General features: G+C 55.0%; 1 protein-coding gene and 1 non-coding gene across 3 annotated transcripts; both read left to right on the plus strand.

Annotated features, from left to right (window-relative positions):
• The first annotated feature begins 324 nt into the window (after positions 1-324).
• TRNAG-CCC lies at positions 325-397 on the plus strand. The gene has a single exon. It is a non-coding gene; the product is annotated as a tRNA-Gly (tRNA).
• Positions 398-5,444: 5,047 nt separating this feature from the next.
• On the plus strand, positions 5,445-16,994 carry CDR2L (cerebellar degeneration related protein 2 like). 2 transcript variants are annotated; one of them, XM_006045219.4, is made up of 5 exons: positions 5,445-5,659; positions 11,164-11,276; positions 11,595-11,743; positions 13,236-13,400; positions 14,468-16,994. In XM_006045219.4, exons 1-5 carry the CDS (start codon positions 5,581-5,583, stop codon positions 15,354-15,356), a joined length of 1,395 nt encoding a protein of 464 aa, XP_006045281.2. In that variant the 5' UTR covers positions 5,445-5,580; the 3' UTR covers positions 15,357-16,994. The 2 variants fall into 2 exon arrangements, with proteins under 2 accessions (XP_006045281.2, XP_044794483.1); XM_044938548.2 differs by lacking the exon at positions 5,445-5,659 and adding an exon at positions 5,677-5,956.
• Positions 16,995-18,347: the final 1,353 nt, after the last annotated feature.

The following is an 18,347-nucleotide window of genomic DNA, read 5'->3' on the forward strand; positions in this document are numbered from 1 at the left end:
ACTGGCTTTAGAGCACTCATTTGTTCCTTCATCAGGCATCTGCTATGTGCCAGCTGGAGTCCTTGCCCTCAAGGAGCTCTCAGTCTGCTGGGAGATAAATGGATTCCATGTAGGGGGCCCAGTGCTGCAATGGGAGCCTAGACAGCCAGTTCTCTCAGGCCCACGTCTCAGGCCTTGACTGCAGGCCTGAACTGACCCCTTGACCCCCCACCAAGAAGGTAAGGCCCTGGACTGTCTCCCCAGCCCCCATCAGGGGCCCTGCCAGAAGAGGGGTAGTGATGGGCAAAGAGTGGATTCTCAGGTAAAAACGTTACAGTAGGGACTTCCCTGATGGTCCAGTGGCTAAGACTCTGTGCTCCCAATGCAGGGATCCCAGGTTCAATCCCTGGTCAGGGAACTAGATCCCACAAGCCACAACTAAAGATCTTGCGTGCCGCAACTAAGACTCACAACAGCCCCCAAAAGTGACAATAATAATCATCCTAAGAACAAATACTGAATAGTGCTCCCCTGGCCCAGTCACTGTTCTAAGCATTTGGTCTGTGTTAACTCAGGGCCCTCCCATCAACCCCAGGAGGAAGTATTGAAGGAGTAAGAATGACGCCCCTGGAGAACAGCCGCGCAGCAGGATCCTAAAGGTCACTGCTGACGGCAGGGATTAACTGTAGGGATTTGAGGCAGACACACAGGAGCACTTCCTGACCACAAGGACTCATGAGACTAACATATCTCCTCTTTCAGAACAGACCGTTGTCTGGAACACACTCAGATGGTGGAGGGGGAAGGTGGGGGTGGACCCCGGGGGTGGACCCCGGATGACCCCTCTCATCCAATGTATTACTGAGCGCCTTACCCCGCCAGGGCCTGACCTCAGGCCGCTGGAAGGGAGAGAAGGGGTGAAGTCTTTCAGTGCAACGTTAAGCCCAGCGCTGGAATGACGGGTCTGGGGACAGGGAGCGTAGAGAGGCCTGCAGGGGTGGGAGCACCCTAGATGCGCAGCGTGTGGGGTCGGTGGATACCCCGAGGGCCCAGAGGTGCGGGCTTGGCATCCGGCCCCTGCCCCAGCGTACTCGTAAAACCGGGAGCGCCGGGACCCTCCAACGTCAGCGCGGCCTGCGCATGCGCCGTCACTTCCGGTGGGCTGGGCTCGGGGGGCACTCTGCCGGAGGGCGGTTCCGTCAAGTCCGGATCCTAGCTACCCCGGGGTTCTGTATCTGTGCTCGGGTTCCAGGCCCAGGATCCGGGCTGCATTTCCCAGGAGCTCGGGTGCGAGCTCGGTAAGCGTGCCTGGTCAGTGTGAAACTGATTCCCCCAGAGGAATCACGGTACCCAAAGTTGGGGGGCGGTGGGTGGCGGGGGGGGATATCGAAGCTGCCAAGGCTCTGACCATCAGCGCGGAGTCTTGATGCTCCTGAGAAGGAGCACCACGAAACAGGTCTGCCTGACCCACTGATGAGTGTTCTGGGGATTACCAAGGTCGGGTCGTTGCTACTTCCAACCGCTGGGCTTGACTCTCTACCCTGCTTTGAGAAGAGGCCTGAAGTGGATTGAATCCAGGGCTTGTTGTCTTGGTAGCTCAGGGAGGCTGAGAAATTTCCTTCTTCAAAGGCAGATCTGATTTTCTTCCTCCTGGAATAGTTTTGAAAGTACGAAAACTGTCTGCCCTGAAGGCACTGGGAGTGGCCCCACTGGCCAAGGAGCCAACCAATCCAGGCAAAGGGCCCAGCACAGGCCTGGCATGTAGCAGGCACTCCACCCCAGTCACCCCAGCCTCTACCCTCGGTCCCGTGCAGGCAGGACAAGGAGACCCCACCAACCTGGAAGAGTTGGTTGCCCAGCTCTAGCTCACCTCCCGCACCAGCCTCCTGAGATCTAGGGGCTCCAGCCTGAATCACTCTGCCCAGTGCTCAGGCAGCAAAAGAATCCAGCCTTTGTGGCAAGCTTATTTATCCCTGCCAGGCGATGCTTCCGTGGCTGGGGCAGGGAGTGAGTGGCTCCAGGAAGGGAGCGTATTTGGGTCATGCTGAGGATGTGGTCAGTGTGGTAAAGGTGCAGAATTGAGTGATGACCTCTGAGCTGGATGTTTGCAAACATGGGGGTCTGCTAAGTCAGTGGTCTCCAACCTTTTTGGCACCAGGGGCCTGTTTCATAGAAGACAATTTATCCACCAGCCAGGATTGGGGGGGGTGGGGCTGTGATTTTGGATGATTCAAGTACATTGCATTTATTGTGCACTTTATTTCTATTATTCTTACATCAGCTCCACCTAAAATCACCAGGTATTAGATCCCAGAGGGTGAGGGACCCCTGTTCTAAGTCCTCACAGAAAGCATTCTTAACTGCAGGTTGGGGTAAATTTTCAGGTTGATGGGTTTGCTTTTCATTGCTAGCATCCTCACTGCCCGGGTCCTGGCCCCCAGCCCTTTGCCCCTGCTCTTCTCTGGGGACTCCTTAAACTCCCTGGCTCCTGTGGGTACATGTCCACGGGCTGCAGAATGAAGAAATGAACAAATGGAAGGGGATTTGGTGGTTTGGGTGTGCTGCCCAGTCCCTTCTGGATCTCAGCCCCCCAACCTCTTTGTCCCCTAGACTCATTTTGTCCCCATCTCAATAAATGGCATCACCATTGCCCAGTTATTACAGCCACACATTTAAGGCATCTTTCCGATTTTTCAGTCAATTCACCTGTATATCTTTGTTGTTGTTGTTCAGTCGCTAAGTGGTGTCTTACTCTTTGAGACCCCATAGACTGCAGCTCACCAGGCTTCCCTGACCTTCACTATCTCCTGGAGTTTGCTCAAACTCATGTCCATTGAGTCCGTGATGCTATCCAACCATCTTATTCTCTGTTGCCCTCTTCTCCTGCTTTCAATCTTTCCCAACATCAGTCTTTTCCAAAGAGTCGGTCTTCCCATCAGGTGGCCAAAGTATTGGAGCTTCAACATTAGCCCTTCCAGTGAATATTCAGGGTTGATTTCCTCTAGAATTGACTGGTTTGACCTTCTTACTGTACAAGGGATTCTGAAGAGTCTTCTCCAGCATCACAATGCAAAAGCATCAACTTTTTGGCTCTCAGCCTTCTTTAGCTTAAATATTTCTCATCTCGTTCCATCTCCACTGCCGTCAAACGTGCCCTACATGATCACAAAAGCCTCTAAACTGATCTTCTTGCTTCTACTCTTTATTTCTTTTTCTTTTTTTTTGGTCCCTTGGCTTGTGGAATCTTAATTCTCTGACCAGAAATTGAACCTGTGCTCCCTGCAGTGGAAGTGTGGAGTCCTAACCACTGCACTGCCAGGGAAGTCCCATGTTGCTTCCACTCTTGCTTTCCTCCAATCCATGCTCCAAAATTGCCAGTGATATTTCACAACTGGAAATGAAAAGCATTTTATTGGGTCTCTTTGTCTATTGGGAACAAAATAAAATCCCCAGTTCTTTCCCATGGCACTAACTCCAGTTCATTACTCTTCTATCCACTCCACTCCAGTTATGCTGGGCTTCCTTTAGTTTCTGATGTATGTCCAGCTTTTTCTGTCTTAGTGTCTTTGACCCTGTTAATTTCCTTCATAGCACATTTATTTATCCCTGCTAGAATGCATGCTACAGAAGGACAGAAACTGACTGGTTTTCGGCCATAGGATTTTTTTTTCTTCTTGAGTAAACTATTCTATTAAAATATAACATATTCAGAGAAATGCATGTATCGTAAGTGATTTTACAAATGAACACACCTGTGTGTAACCAACACCCAGATCAAAAAATAAAACACTTCCAGCCCCTAGTGTTCCCCCACATGTCTCCCCAAGGCCAAATATTATCCTGATTAGATTTGTTTTGCCAATTTTGAACTTTATGTAAATGGAATTATGACACACACCCCAATATGCCCACATTCTAATCACCAGAATCTTTGAATATGTTACTTCACCTAGCAAAAGGTATTTTGCAGATGTGGTTAAATCAAGGATCTTGAGATGAGGCAGATTATGCTGGATTATTCAGGTGGTTCCAGTGTACACACAAGGGTCTTTAAAGTGGAAGAAAGAGGCCAAAGATGTCAGAGTCATACAGCGTGAGAAAGGTCATTTTCTGTTGGTGGATTTCAAGATGGAAAAGGGTGACTATGGGCCATGGAATGTGGGCAGCCTCTAGAAGGTGGGAGCAGCAAGGAAAGAGATGCTTGCCTGGAGCCTCCAGATGGGAACAAAGCCTTGCAGATAACTAGATATTAGTCATCGAGAGCCATGTCAATCTTCTAACTTGCGGAACTGTAAGATAATAAATTCGTGTTGTTTGAAGTGACTAAATTTGGAGTAGTTTGTTACAGAAACAATGGTGCCTCCTTGATTCTTCTAAAGAAGTTCAATGCCTTGTCACATGTTTATTGGGTCATTTATGAAGTGCTTGGTCAAGTCTTTTATGCACTTTTCCACTGAGCTTTCTTGTGAATTTGCAGGTGTTCTTTCTCTGTTTCAGATACAAGTCCTTTGTCGGATGTATTTGCCACATGTATTTAGAGGGGGTTATGGTCAGGGTGCTTTAATAGTACCAGCGCGTGGTAGGTCCTAATAAAAAATAAGTTACATGTATACTTGATTCTGAAAACTCCTTTAAGGAAAGAATGTTCGGAGAGGTGACACTATATACGGCGTAAGCAGTGTAATTGGGCGTAAGATATGGATCTCAAGTAGAGGGAAACGGGATCTTAAAGACCCAAAATGCGGGTAACAGTCAAAGTTCACCACTCCTAGCGTGAGGTTTCAGGCCACAGGCATTTAAACACAATTTCCTAAAGGTAATTTTAAATTAATTTTCATTCATTCCAAGAGTGTTCATGGAAGGTAGCAATGGTTCAGCGTGCTCTAGGTACTGAAGAGCCAGCTGAGAACGAGAGACAAGATCGTTGCTGTTAGGAGATCTACAGGGAGAGAGAGAGACAACAGTAGGTAAACATCATAAAACGATTTCACACATTGAGTGAAACTGGAGTGAGACTAGAAGGGGAGGGTTGGTTCAGCAACAGCCCGACCGCCTCAACGCGGAGATCCCGCCCTCGGCCCCGCCTCATATTTTGCATACATCTCCTGATTGGCCTTCGGCTTCTGGCTCCACCCCTCGGAGCGGGCTGCTAGGGAAGCGCGGGGCGGACACCGCCAAGATGCAGCGGCGGCTCCGGGTGTCGCCGGGCGGGCCGGGGGCATCGCGGGCAGGAGCCGGGCTGGGGGCGCCCGCCGCGGCACCCGCGCGCTCCTAGCGCCCCAGACCTGCCGGTCGGGCCGGGAGCCTCCTTGTCGCCTTCTCGCCCGCCGTCCCCGCCCCTCCACCCTTTGTGCAGCTGCCGCCCGGTGCGCCCCGCTCTGCAAGACCCCGGCCCGGCCGGCCTGCGGCAGCGAGCCAGCCCCGCGTGGGCGTCCGGCCGGCGGCCGATGGCGAGGGGGCGCGGCGCGGGCGGGGGCACTGCAGCCCGAGTCCGCGACGCGGGAGGCTCGGCCCGCCTCCGCCGCATTGTCCCGGGCCCCGCGCCCCGGCCCTGAGCCGCGCCGCCGCAGCGCCCGCCCGCCACCCGCCGCCTGCGGGGCCATGCGGAGGGCCGCCAGGATGGAGGACTTCACGACAGAGGAAGAGGAGCCCTGGTACGACCAGCAGGACCTGGAGCAGGGTGAGCGCAGGGAGCGGGAAAGCGGGGTGCGCCCCGCGACCCCTGTCCCCTTCTCCATTGTTGGGAGGTGTCACCCCTGGGAGGGCCGGACTGCATCTGGCGTGCCAGACTCGGAGGGGAGATGCGTCTGGAGAATGGGGACGTGGAGAGACGGTGGCCTGCCCCGGAAAAGCGGAACCAGACCGGTGGAGACCTGCAAAAGTCGGGGGAGCGGTCTTCTTTACCTAAACAACAGGGGTGGACATCACCCAGTTCACCCACCTCATCTGAGAGGCAGGAACTGCCCAGGAGCCCCAGGTATGGTTGAGGGGGTCTGAAAATGCTAACTGGAAGTCTTTGGAGGCCAGGAGGCGGCTTGTTGGTGCTGTTTTGCTGAGTGGGGTTGTGTGTGGGGAGAGGTGAGGGGAGGAAGTTAATCCCATTCTGAATCCAGCGGCACCCTTCCCTGCCAGGATTCTGGAGCTCACAGACTCCTAGAAAGTTTCCCCAGCTCCCTTCCCTTCCCCCGGGGGAGGTGATGAGGGTGCGGGCATCTTGCGGATGAAGACAGCGGAGACAACTAGGAGTCCAACCCGCCTTCTGGAGGGAGGAGTCCCTGCAGCCCTTCCCCTGCTGGCCTTCTCCCAAATGGCGCAAGGTCTGGAGCAGGTCGGATTTGGGAATTCTGAGCAGTGCCCCAGATCAGAGCCTGAGTAAAGAGGGAGCCACGTTTCCGTCTCTCCCATCTGAGGGCAAAGAGGGCGACTGGAAGGGGGTTGGTGAGGTGGCCGGGGTGACATCACTCCGAGGAGGGGGCGGGGCTGTTAGGACAGGAAGGAGGAGAAGGCTTGAGAGGGTCAGGGCCAAGGCCTGCTGGAGTCCAATCCACCCTCCCTTCCCCAAAGTGCCTCCTTCTGGGAAGGTCAGAATTGGAGGGGCTAGGAAGTGTATCCTAGAAGTGACCATAGTCACCTAGCAAGCCGGGTGGGTGTGGACAGTCTGGGTGTAGGCCGACAGCCTCCGCTCTGGGTCTCCAACTCTGGGGCCCAGATATCTGCCTTTGCCCCTGTGCGAGGCATCTACCCCCATCCTGGAGCCTTTTTGTTTCAGCCCTGACCCACAACCCCACGAGGCCAGATTTGCTGGTAGATCAGGCTCTGCGCTTGTGCTCCGGGCTGTGGGTTAATTGGAGCCTCTGGGGGACCAGGGTGGGACTGGGGGTTCTGGGCTGGACCCTGCCTCTACCCTCAGCCTCCCTGCCTGGAGTGAAATGCCCGATCCTGGCTGCAATACCTCCTTCCCCAACCCTGGGCCAACTACTCCCAAAACCTCACATTACACAAACACCTATCAGGCTCCACTGTGTCAGACGCCATCCTGGGAGCTGGGAGCAGTCCTAGCCTTGGCCTCCTTGGTTCACCCGGGTAGGGGAAGTTGGGCTTGTAACTGAGTGGGGATGGCAGGATGCAATGAGAGGGCTTCACGGAAGAGATGGGCCTGGAAGGAAAGATTGGAAGCTGAGTGCCTGGGAAGATGGCCTCCTCGGAGGCAGATGCTAATGTCATTGCTGTCTCATTCCATTCCCGCGCCCCTGAAGAAGGCTCTGGCACCATGCCCAGCCCAGATGTGGGAGGAAGAAGCCAGGGAGAAAGGCTGGCAGATGTGCTGCATCCGGAGAGGGAGGGATGCCCAGATCCCAGGGTGGCCGGGCAGCCAGGCTCTGGGGCCAGGGTCAGGAATGGGCCCCACAGGCCCCTGCTTTTCTAGCCTTGCTGGTCTGCAGCAGTCGGCCTAGCCTCATGGCCTGAGTAGCAGCTGGATCCCAGCAGCAAGGAGGGAAACCAGAGACAGTCTCAGAAGAAACGAGAGCTTTCGACCAAAACCCCAGCCTCTACTTGCCAAGGGCCAGGTGCAGGGCCGAGCCTGGGGACTTGATCTCCACCCTCCGGAGTCTCCACAGCCCAGCTGAGGAGGCAGGAATGGGATCAGACTAGCACTTGTGAGTGAGCTACAGGGGCTCTGCAGCAGTGAGCCCTGCAGACAGTGAGAACAGACTTGAGGGCCCTCTGCTTCAAGATGCACAAGATTTTTGCACCCCTTCGGAGCTGGTGGGGGAACAGCCACACCCCCAAACCCCTACCGCCCCGGCAGAGGAAGGAAGGCCAGTGGTCTAGTGGAGACAGTATGTGTACTAAGGCACAGAGTGATGTGAAAAGACTGCACCGGGAAGTGGGAATTATCCCGAGTGTCAGGGTGGGGTTGGAGGAAGGCCCAGGCACAGCTACTGCAACACCACCCCTGTGGGGCCGGCATGAAGCACCGGATGGTGGGGTGAACTTGGGCCAGAGGCCAACCACATGGGGGATCGGGTGCCTGTTGCTTCCCCCTTCCCCTCACCCAGTGCCCAAACTCTCTCCTGCCCAGCTCCCCCTCGCTGCCTCTGAGCATCCCAGGACGTGGTTTTTCTCAGCCAGCTCCATCCCCGCTGAAGATGGGCCCCAAATTTACTTTCAGATGCTTCGCCATCAAGCTCCTGTTTGACTTTGACGTTGTTCTGTCCTAGTGGAGGGAGGCAGTGGGGACAAACAAGGCCCTCAGTTCTCGCTGTGCCCCCTCTGCCCTCTGCCATAAGCACCCGTGAAAATAGAAAAAGCCATTAATTATTAGGCACTGGCACTCTCTCTGCCTGCCTCCTTCCCCCACCTTGGACCAGGTGTGCCTGGCCCTGTGGGTACCTCTTTCTGGACTGAGAGATGGCTGCTGAGTCACACATTTGAAGTCTTGGGCTCCTGACCTTGAGTCTCAGCCTCCGGGCCAAGCTCTGACATGGCACGGGGAGGAAGGTGAGCGGACCCCAATTCCACAGACCCAGAGTTCCTGACATTGGTGCCCTGAAGATTGTGAACAGACCCCTGCCACCCTGCCAGGTGGTGGCTGGCCTCCTCCCGTCCCTTTTATCTTTGTCTTTTCTTCCTGGTGTCTGCCCTCTGTCCTTTTCCTTTCTCTCTTCTCCCGAGTCTAGGGGGCTCCATGCTGACCCCAATCAGGAGGGGCAGTGTGATTTCAGGGTTTCCTTTCAAAGACATCCCCTGGCTCCCAGCCATTGTCTCTCGGGTTCTGGGGCATTGCTCCCAGGCAACACCTTGACTGGCATTCAGAGCCCACTGCAGGAGACCCCAGAAAACTTAGGTCCAGGAAGGGGAGATGCCAGTTCAGACCCATTACCTCCCAGTAATGGTCCAGTGTAACCATTATTCTGGCCATGGCAGGCTGCTTATTACTCCAGATTCCACTTCCAGCTTAGCCAGCTCCTCTGTTCCCCCACTCCTAGGCCCCCCTCCCACTCTAGTCTGGGGTCTGCACCCTCCCCAGAGTCATCCCCAGCCCTCATCTAGCTGGGTCCTTTCCCCAGCACTTGGCTCCACTCAGTCCCCTGCCCTGAAGCTTGTAGACTTCTCTCGTGATCCCTCCTGGAAGCTCTGACCAGCTTAGCTTCCACTGTGACCCAAGTTCCCTGAAACAGTCCCTGAGATTCTCCCCCACCCCAAACTACTTCCACTGTGTTCTCTTCCTCCCCTTCCTTGGAATCACTAGGCGGCTCTGGTCACATTCGCTGCCTTCAACATCCCCGGGTTATAGTGTGACTTGCAGCCACCCCAGCCCACCCCGCTGGTGGTAGGAATACATACCCAGCTCAGATGCTCACCTGGAAGAAAAAGCATAAAGTGCAGTTGTTCTTGGCCCTGACTGTGACTGAAGGCCCTGAAACTCGCTTAAGTTTCAGGGGTTTCATGCAGGTCCTCCACAGAGCCTGTCCCCCGAAGCCAAGGCAGGAGACAGCATCAGTAGAAATGGCCCCATTGCAGACCACCTGACCCAGTTCCCAAGGCAAAAAAAACAAAAAACCTGTATTGAGTGTCACCTTCTGTTTTTCCATTTATACCTGAGTTATTTGAAAGGGTTTGTGGATGAGCCAAATGCTCACCATCTCATTACAGAGAAAAGGGAGCTGGTATGCCTCCCTCATCATGAACCAGGGGTCGTTGGTCCTGCTGAATTTCTACCAAGCACACAGCAGAAGTTGACCTGCCCTCCTCTTTGAGACTACAATGTGATTCTTGGCTTCCCTTATAAATATATATTTAAATATAAGTGAATAATATATATATAAATATACTACTCTTTGCTTCTTTTTTTAAAAAAATTTATTGGAGTAGAGTTGATTTGCAGTGTTGTGTTAGTTTCTGCTCTACGGCAAAGTGAATCAGTTAGATATATATCTACTCTTTTTTTAGATTCTCTTCCCATATAGGTCAGTACAAAGTATTAAGTAGACTCACCTGTGCTATGGGCTTCCCAGGTGGCATTAGTGGTAAAGAACCCACCTACCAATGCAGAAGACATAAGGTGGTGCAGGTTTGGTCCCTGGATGGGGAAGATTCCCTGGAGAAGGAAATGGCAACCCACTCCAGTATTCTTGCCTGGAGAATCCCTTGGACAGAGGAGCCTGGTGGGCTACAGTCCATAGGATCACCAAGAGTCGGACACGACTGAAGCGACTTAGCACGCGTGCACCTGTGGCGTACAGTAGGTCCTTCTTCATTATCTTATTCATTACCCTTTGTGTCTGAAAGGAGTTAGGCATATATATGTGGGAACATCCACTCCAAATGTCATGATACCCTCACCCAACTCCAGACCCACTTGAGATAATTTTTAGGGATTCTTGCACCTGCCACTTCCTTCTAACCCCCGCTCCTCTCCACCACAGAGCCCCCTAAAGACAGACCAGGCTTTGAAGCCTGGTCCAGTTCTAATAGCCAGCAAACCCTTCCACCCCCTCCCCTCTTCAGTGAGCTCCGGTCGCCCTTCCAAGCCCACCTCCAAAGCTGCTCCTTGTCTGAGATTCCCACCATCCGCGCCATGAACTCTCCCTTCCCTATCTCCCAGGGCACTTTGCCCCTCTGTATGCTGATGCTCTTATCACATTCCACTCACTTGTTCTTTCAAAAAAGATTTATTATTCACCTGCTCTGTGCCGGGTATTGTTCTAAGTCCTCAGGGTATCAGTGACTGAAACAGGCAAAATCCCTACCCTGTAAGCTCCTGTCAAGGGGCAGGAGCAAGTTAATGAGCAAATTGTTGGGTAAGTTAGATAGCGGTAGGAGCTAAGGAGAAAAATGAAGCAGGGAGGGCGTGGGGGTGGGGGAGGGTGCAATTTTGAATCAGTGTTTGAGAAAGGCTTCCTGGAGGAGGTGACATTAAAGCACAGACTTGAGGGCACAGAGAGAAGAACGCTGGGAGTGTCTGGGGAGAGGGCATTCCAGGCCAATGCACAGGTCTCCTCATGGCTTACATCTCCTTCCAGGCTTAGAGTCTCCCCAGAGGCGGCCCCTGGGTCCTGGTTCTCTCCAGGTCCCCAAGGCTCAGCCCAGAGTGAATGTTCAGAACAGGAATGGGAGGGGTCTTCTGACTCCATTCTCAGTTGCTCATGCTCCTCCCACCCTCTGCCCCCTCCCCACCAGACTTGCATTTGGCCGCAGAGCTGGGGAAGACACTGCTGGAGAGGAACAAGGAGCTAGAGGAGTCTCTACAGCAGATGTACTCCACTAACGAGGAGCAAGTGCAGGAGATCGAGGTGAGGGGCCCCCTGGGCCCTATACATGCTCCCCAGCCCATTGAGGGCCCCTTAGTCTGTGTGTACCTGTGTGCAGCTTAGGAAAAGGTACCCCATCTTAGCAGACCCAGCCTTGACCCAAAAGCCTTGTGCAGTCCACAACCTGCACAACTGTCCCAGGCAGCCCCGTTGAACCACCAGCTCAACCCCCTCCCTCTGCTGCAGACGAATACCCCAAAGCACACCTGTTCCTGAAAGTGGGAGGAGGGCCCAGGCAGAGACATTTTCCCCAACCCAGTTCTGAAAGGTAACTATCCCACCCCTACCCCCACCCCCCAGTACCTGACCAAACAGCTGGACACGCTGCGGCACGTGAATGAACAGCACGCCAAAGTGTACGAGCAGCTGGACCTGGCGGCCCGAGACCTGGAGCTGACCAATCAAAAGCTGGTGCTGGAGAGTAAGGTGGCCCAGCAGAAGATCCACGGGTGAGGGCCGGGTGGAGCTGGGAACTTGGGTGTGGGATGGTAAGGGGGAGGCCCCAGGGCTGGGTGTGTGTGTGTGTGTGTGTGTGTGTGTGTGTGTGTGTGTGCCAGTGGGTGTGACTCAGTTCCTTCTCCCAAAAGCCCAGGTCTGGGAACCTGGGATGGTAGTGACTTTGCCCTCATTGATTTGGGCTGGTTTAACATTCCTTCTTGGGAAGGAATGATGCTAAAGCTGAAACTCCAGGACTTTGGCCACCTCATGCAAAGAGTTGACTCATTGGAAAAGACTCTGATGCTGGGAGGGATTGGGGGCAGGAGGAGAAGGGGATGACAGAGAATGAGATGGCTGGATGGCATCACTGACTCGATGGACGTGAGTCTGAGTGAACTCCGGGAGTCGGTGATGGACAGGGAGGCCTGGCGTGCTTCGATTCATGGGGTCTCAAAGAGTCCGACACGACTGAGCAACTGAACTGAACTGAACTGAACATTCCGGCCACAACCCGTCTTTAAGCACCAACTATAGTCCAGGCTCTGTTTTAGGGAAAATATAGTGATGGGGATGCAAAGACACTGTCCCGCCCTCTGGGAGGGAAGGCAGGTACATGAATATTTTATTGCAGTGCAAAGTGATAAGTGATAGAAGGGTGTACAAGGAACGGAGGAGACAGGGCTTCCCAAGTGGTCCAGTGGTTAAGACTTTGCACTTCCACTGCAGGAGATACAGGTTTGATCCCAGATCAGGGAACTAAGATTTTGCACATCGTATGGCCCCAAAATAAATATAAATTAATTAAGTGAGAGTGAAAGTTGCTCAGTCTTGTCCAACTCTTTTCGACCCCATGGACTATACAGCCCATGGAATTTTCCAGGCCAGAATACTGGTGTGGGTAGCCGTTCCCTTCTCCAAGGGATCTTTCCAATCCAGGGATCAAACCCAGGTCTCCCACATTGCAGGTGGATTCTTTACCAGCTGAGCTACCAGGGAAGCCCAATTAAATAAAGTAAAAATCTTTAAAAAAGAAAAGAAAGAAAAGAGCCTTCTGGTGATCCAGTGGCTAAGACTCCTCGCTTCCAATGCAGGGGGCCCAGGTTTGATCCCTGGCCAGGGAACTAGATCCCACAGGTGATAACTAAAGATTCCACATGCCGAGACCAAGATCAAAGATTCTGTGTGCTGCAACTAATACCTGGCACAGCCAAATAAGTAAATAAGTACGTAATAAATGAGTAAATTTAAATAAATAAGTAGATACATTAAAAAAGAAAGAAACAGGGAGGAAACACGGAGAAGTGTGGGCTCAGCCTGGGAGGTGGAGCAGAAGCGTGGGTCCTTGGCTGCCCAAGGAATTCCTTGTCTGACCTCAGCCCCAGGCAGTGTGGCTCAAGGTTGCCTGTCCGGCCCCAGCCCCAAGCCCCCCAGGGCTGCGGTGAGGAGGGCTGGCCCTGTCCCCTGAGCGTCCCTCCCATCCGTGTGTGCCGCACTCCACCCCAGGTTGACAGAGACCATTGAGCGCCTGCAGACCCAGGTGGAGGAGCTGCAGGCTCAGGTGGAGCAGCTGCGGGACCTGGAGCAGCTGCGCGTGCGGAGAGAGAAGCGCGAACGCAGGCGCACCATCCACACCTTCCCCTGCCTCAAGGAGCTGTGCACCAGCCCCCGGTAGGTGAGGTCTCGCTGGGCCCGTCTCCACAGGGTGAGGGGAAGGCAGGGTGGGCGCCGGGCAGCAGGTGGGAGGAGGGTCGTTGCATCCTCTGGGCTATTGCCGAGGCAGGTCGTGGAGCTAACAGCAGTCAGCAGCTGGCACTGCGAGCCCTGGCCACGTGCCCACCACGCTGCTCAGTGACTTAATTCTCATGGCAATACGGTGAGGTGTGGTTTATCATCCCCGCTACTCAGAAGAGGAAATTGAGACTCCGAGGTCACCTGCTTAGTAAGTCAGAAGTCAGGAGGGATGAACCACTGTCCCTTTCAGTTCCCATTAAGCCTTTTGAATTGGGATGACTTACACGGTGGGGGACTTTGGTGGTGGTCCAGTGGCTAAGACTCCACGCTCACAATTCAGGGGGCTTGGATTCAATCCACCTTCAGGGAACTAGATCTCACACGCCACAACTAAAGATCCTGCATGCTGCAATAAAGATTGACGATCCAAGACTCGGCACGGCCAATGTTTTTTTTTTTAAAAGACGAATACACACCGTGGATTTAATGGTGTTTCAATAAAGTTCCTGGCAAGAGACAGACAGCGCCCCTCCCAGGGTAATTGAGGACAGATCAATAAAGAGGTGTGGGCAAGGTGTGGGGAAACTAGGCGGACATGCTACCCCCTCGGGTTGCAATAGTCAAGAGCTGATACCATCCTGAGACCTAAAGGGACCAGGAGAAGGGAGGATACTGGAACCCAGAGGGCATGGAGCAGGCTTCCTGCCTGCCCCGCAGTAACCAGGGAGGAAGCCCAGGGAGAGACATTCCCTGCAACCTCTCTCTGCTCCTACCCCCTGGAACTCCTGCCGGTAGCTCCCATCGGCTGAACCCAAGAGAAAGCCAGGACACCTGGCTGAAGCGAAGGGCAAGCTCCCAGGGCAGAGAGCCGGGGAAGAAGGCGCAGGAGTGACTCTTGTGGGCAGAGCATGTAGCCCAGTGGGGCAGAGAGATGCAGCTGGGCTCCAAGGGCCTGGCCTGCGCGCGCCCTCACCATCTGCCCACCTGCCCCTGCCCCTTCCCAGGTGTGAAGATGCCTTCCGCCTGCACAGCTCCTCCCTGGAGCTGGGCCCGCGTCCTCTGGAGCAGGAGAACGAGCGGCTGCAGACCTTGGTGGGCGTGCTGCGCTCCCAGGTGAGCCAGGAGCGGCAGCGCAAGGAGCGGGCGGAGCGCGAGTACGCAGCGGTGCTCCAGGAGTACTCGGAGCTGGAGCGGCAGCTGTGCGAGATGGAGGGCTGCCGCTTCCGCGTGCAGGAGCTGGAGGCCGAGCTGCTGGAGCTACAGCAGATGAAGCAAGCCAAGACCTACCTGCTGGGCCGGGAGGACCACCTGGCCGAGGCCCTGCTGGCGCCCCTCACCCAGGCGCCCGAAGCCGACGACCCCCAGCCAGGCAGCGGCGACGACTCAGGCCCCCAGGATGGGGTCTCTTCTCCGGCCGCCTCCCCGGGCCACGCCGTGCGCAAGAGCTGCAGCGACACGGCGCTCAACGCCATCGTGGCCAAAGACCCGGCCAGCCGGCATGCGGGCAACCTCACGCTGCACGCCAACAGCGTGCGCAAGCGGGGCATGTCCATCCTGCGCGAGGTGGACGAGCAGTACCACGCGCTGCTGGAGAAATACGAAGAGCTGCTGAGCAAGTGCCGGCAGCACGGGGCCGGGGTGCGGCACGCGGGGGTGCAGACCTCGCGGCCCATCTCCCGGGACAGCTCGTGGAGGGACCTGCGGGCTGGCGAGGAGGGCCTGGGGGAGGCCAAGGCGGAGAAGAGCCTCAGCCAGCACGTGGAGGCCGTGGACAAGCGGCTGGAACAGAGCCAACCCGAGTACAAGGCGCTCTTCAAGGAGATCTTCTCCAGGATCCAGAAGACCAAGGCCGACATCAACGCCACCAAAGTCAAGACGCACAGCAGCAAGTGACGGTTTCTCCCCCTGGGTCAGGCCAGTGGGGGTCCCTTGAACCTGGGCCCTTCAGCCTCTGGTGAGTGAGGGAGCCCTTTTAGCAGCAATACACCCCCGAGGGAGGTTGTCCTCTGACCCAGGGAGCACGTGGGGGAAATCCACTCTCTGCTGATGATGGAGGCCTTCCTCGCATCCCAGGATCCTCCATCACCTGCACCAGTCCCCAGGCGCAGCCCACAGATTGCAAGCCAAACGTCCCTACTCCCCTGGGGATTCTCAGCTCTCCCAGCCCTGTCCCCTGCCCCCAGGCCTTGCTCTCAGATTTGTGGCCAAGCTTCTGAAAGCCATTCTGGACCCGTTGACTTTTTTTTTCCAACGCTGGTTTTCCTGAGAGATTTTTTTGCAAGGCAAGTTCTCCTTGACCCCCCTCGCCACAACTGGAAACACTTGAAGGGGGACCCCAGAGCCAGCTGTTGCAGGTTCTAGGGGTTTCCCGGACCACCCACTGCTTCTCCCCAGCTGTGACACGCTGTCATTCCCTTCGCACCAGCTGCCCTGCCTCAAGGGTCCTGACCAGGTCAGAGATGGCACCTGCCAGGCAGAGCAGAAAGCCTGAGCCAGGCCTGAGCGACCCTCAATGCCAGTCCTGGTGAGGGCGGGCTTGTCCCTGGACACCCTCAGCCCACCGCAGATCTGTAGCCAATCAACTCAGAGCCAGCCTCCCTGGGTTCCAGCCCCAGAAATGCCTTCTGGGTATCAAGCCTTCCAGGGGTCCAGGAGATGGGAGCTCCCATCTCTGCACGCCTCCTCTGACTCACTGAGCTTGGCCTCTGCCTGTCCCCATCTCAGGGACCACAATGTGTCTCATTCACCCCCACGCTCCCCACCACCAGGCCCACCCCACCACAGGTCATGAGTGCCACCCCCAGAATGTCCTGGGCATGTGCCACCAGCCCATGGTCCCAGCATCCTCCCCTGCCCCCCTTTACTGCGCCCTCCCCCCAGGATGCTTACCCCACCCTGGGCAGTACTGAAATGGGACTAGATGGGGAACGTGTCTCCTCCTTCCCATAAAATGCCTGCTTGTAACCACTCAGCTTTGTGGGGGGGCTTTTGAGGACCCAGGAGGGTCAGGGACTTTATCTTATGTTAAGGCTTCAGAAGATCCAGCTTCAGCTAAGAGAGGCCCAGATCCCCAGCTTGCCCTTCAGGGCTCCCCGTTCCTTCTACCGCCCATCCTGAGACCCTAGGGATTGGAGGAGGGAAGTCAGTGGCCCTGGCCTCTGTGCTGGGAGCCCAGTGGGGAACCTTCATGCCTTATCTGTTTCTAAAGGGTTTTCTTAACAAGCCTCCCTGGAGGCACCACCCTGCTCTCCGGGCGGCACTGTGATGAGACCTGTCAGCTGGTCCTTCCGTTCACACATATTGGAAGCTTTCGTCCTTTGGAGCCAGACAGCTCCCAGCCCTCTGTGTGTCTCTGTCATCTAGGGTGGAGGGGGTGGGGTGGGACAGGACAGGTGGGGGAACGGCTCCTGCCTCTTTGCTCCCCACTTCTGTAGCTGCCGACCAGCGTCATCTTTGAAGTATACATGAGAGAAATATATTTACAAATGCTTTATTCTCTTCTTTAATAAAAAAAAAAAAACCAAACCCGCACCAGTATTCTAAAAGCAGAAATGGCTCTGGAGCCAAGTGGTCCTGTCTGAGCATCTCCTGCACCAGCCTCCCATCGCACAGGCGGGGGGCACATCCTGACTTCACTCCCTTGTGATTGGCAGCCAAACAGCAGACTCTTGGAAGTTTCCATATTTGTTGAGTGCCAGCCATGCCAGAAGTGTTGCCTTGCCAGGTGCCCCATGGGGTAGACTCTCCTCGCTGTACTGATTTTGCAACTCCCTCCCTGCCGACCCACACCTGCCAACAGCCCGGGTAACCAGAAGTCAATGAAGATGCTCCTGAATCTTTGGAGGAGTCTGTTTCTTGCACCCTTCTCCAATCTCCACTTCCCAAAAATTCAATCAGCTTTGTGGATCCCAATCCCACGTGGAAAAGCGTCCAGTCTTCAGTGAGGGTATGCTCAGGGACCTCCCACCAACCCCCGTCTCCCCCCACATTCCAGAATGATCCAGGAGCAACTTTCCTTGAACCCCGGAGGTGAGGACTGTGGTGTGGGGAGCCCAGAGCTGGGTCTCAAACTGGCAAGAAGTTTTTTACATTATCTGAATAGCAAGGGGGTTTTTAAAGCATGCAAGCGGCTGTGGGATCTTCCAGTCCTGCTGTGACTTGTCTCCAGTGGGCCAGAGAAGATGTCGTGTGACTCCTAAAGCCATCAGACCTGAGAAGCAAAGGAAACTGGGGCCTGTATCCAGCCAGGCCTTTTAAATCACCCTTACCCTCAGCCACCTTCCCAGGCAGCAATACAACCTCCGACGTGGATCTGATCCCGAGACTCAGAGGTTAAGTCAGTAACTCAAAGTCACATAGGAACAGTCGAACCCAGACCTGATTAATTCCAGTATGCGATTATGCGATACTGCATGTTCCCTGTCTCCACACAATGCTGAGTTCTAAAGGCCAGACTGACCTAGTGAGAGTTAGCCACTCAGTCGTGTTCGACTCTTTGCAACCCCAAGGACTGTAGCCTGCCAGGCTCCTCTGTCCCTGGGGTTTTCTAGGCAAGAATACTGGAGGTGGGTGGCCATTCCCTTCTCCAGGGGATCTTCCCGACCCAGGGATCCAACCTGGGTCTCCCACATTGCAGGCAGATTCTTTACTGTCTGAGCCACCAGGGAAGCCCCTAGGGCACTCAAAACGAGAAGAAAGGAAAATCCTGTGGACCCCTACATGAGAGTGGTACCCCAAATCACAGCTATAGAGAAGGGCTGGTGTCAGCAAGTTTCTTGGCTTCCAGGAATGGCTTGATGGTCCCTTATCTTCCCCTCTTCTCATCCCTACGCACATCCTTCCTGAAGCACCCTTTCAGCCTATGGAGAACCAGAGAAGGGAAGA

The sequence above is a fragment of the Bubalus bubalis genome, chromosome 3, assembly GCF_019923935.1.
Source record: "Bubalus bubalis isolate 160015118507 breed Murrah chromosome 3, NDDB_SH_1, whole genome shotgun sequence".
Classification (NCBI taxonomy): Eukaryota; Metazoa; Chordata; class Mammalia; order Artiodactyla; family Bovidae; genus Bubalus; species Bubalus bubalis.

What these genes read in the sequence shown, in the direction of transcription:
- CDR2L (XM_044938548.2), top strand. Translation starts at nt 5,794, where the DNA reads ATGGGGACGTGGAGAGACGGTGGCCTGCCCCGGAAAAGCGGAACCAGA. An exon ending in GCCCAGCAGAAGATCCACGG is followed by an intron (nt 11,744 to 13,235) that starts GTGAGGGCCGGG and finishes ACTCCACCCCAG; the next exon opens with GTTGACAGAGACCATTGAGC. An exon ending in GAGCTGTGCACCAGCCCCCG is followed by an intron (nt 13,401 to 14,467) that starts GTAGGTGAGGTC and finishes GCCCCTTCCCAG; the next exon opens with GTGTGAAGATGCCTTCCGCC.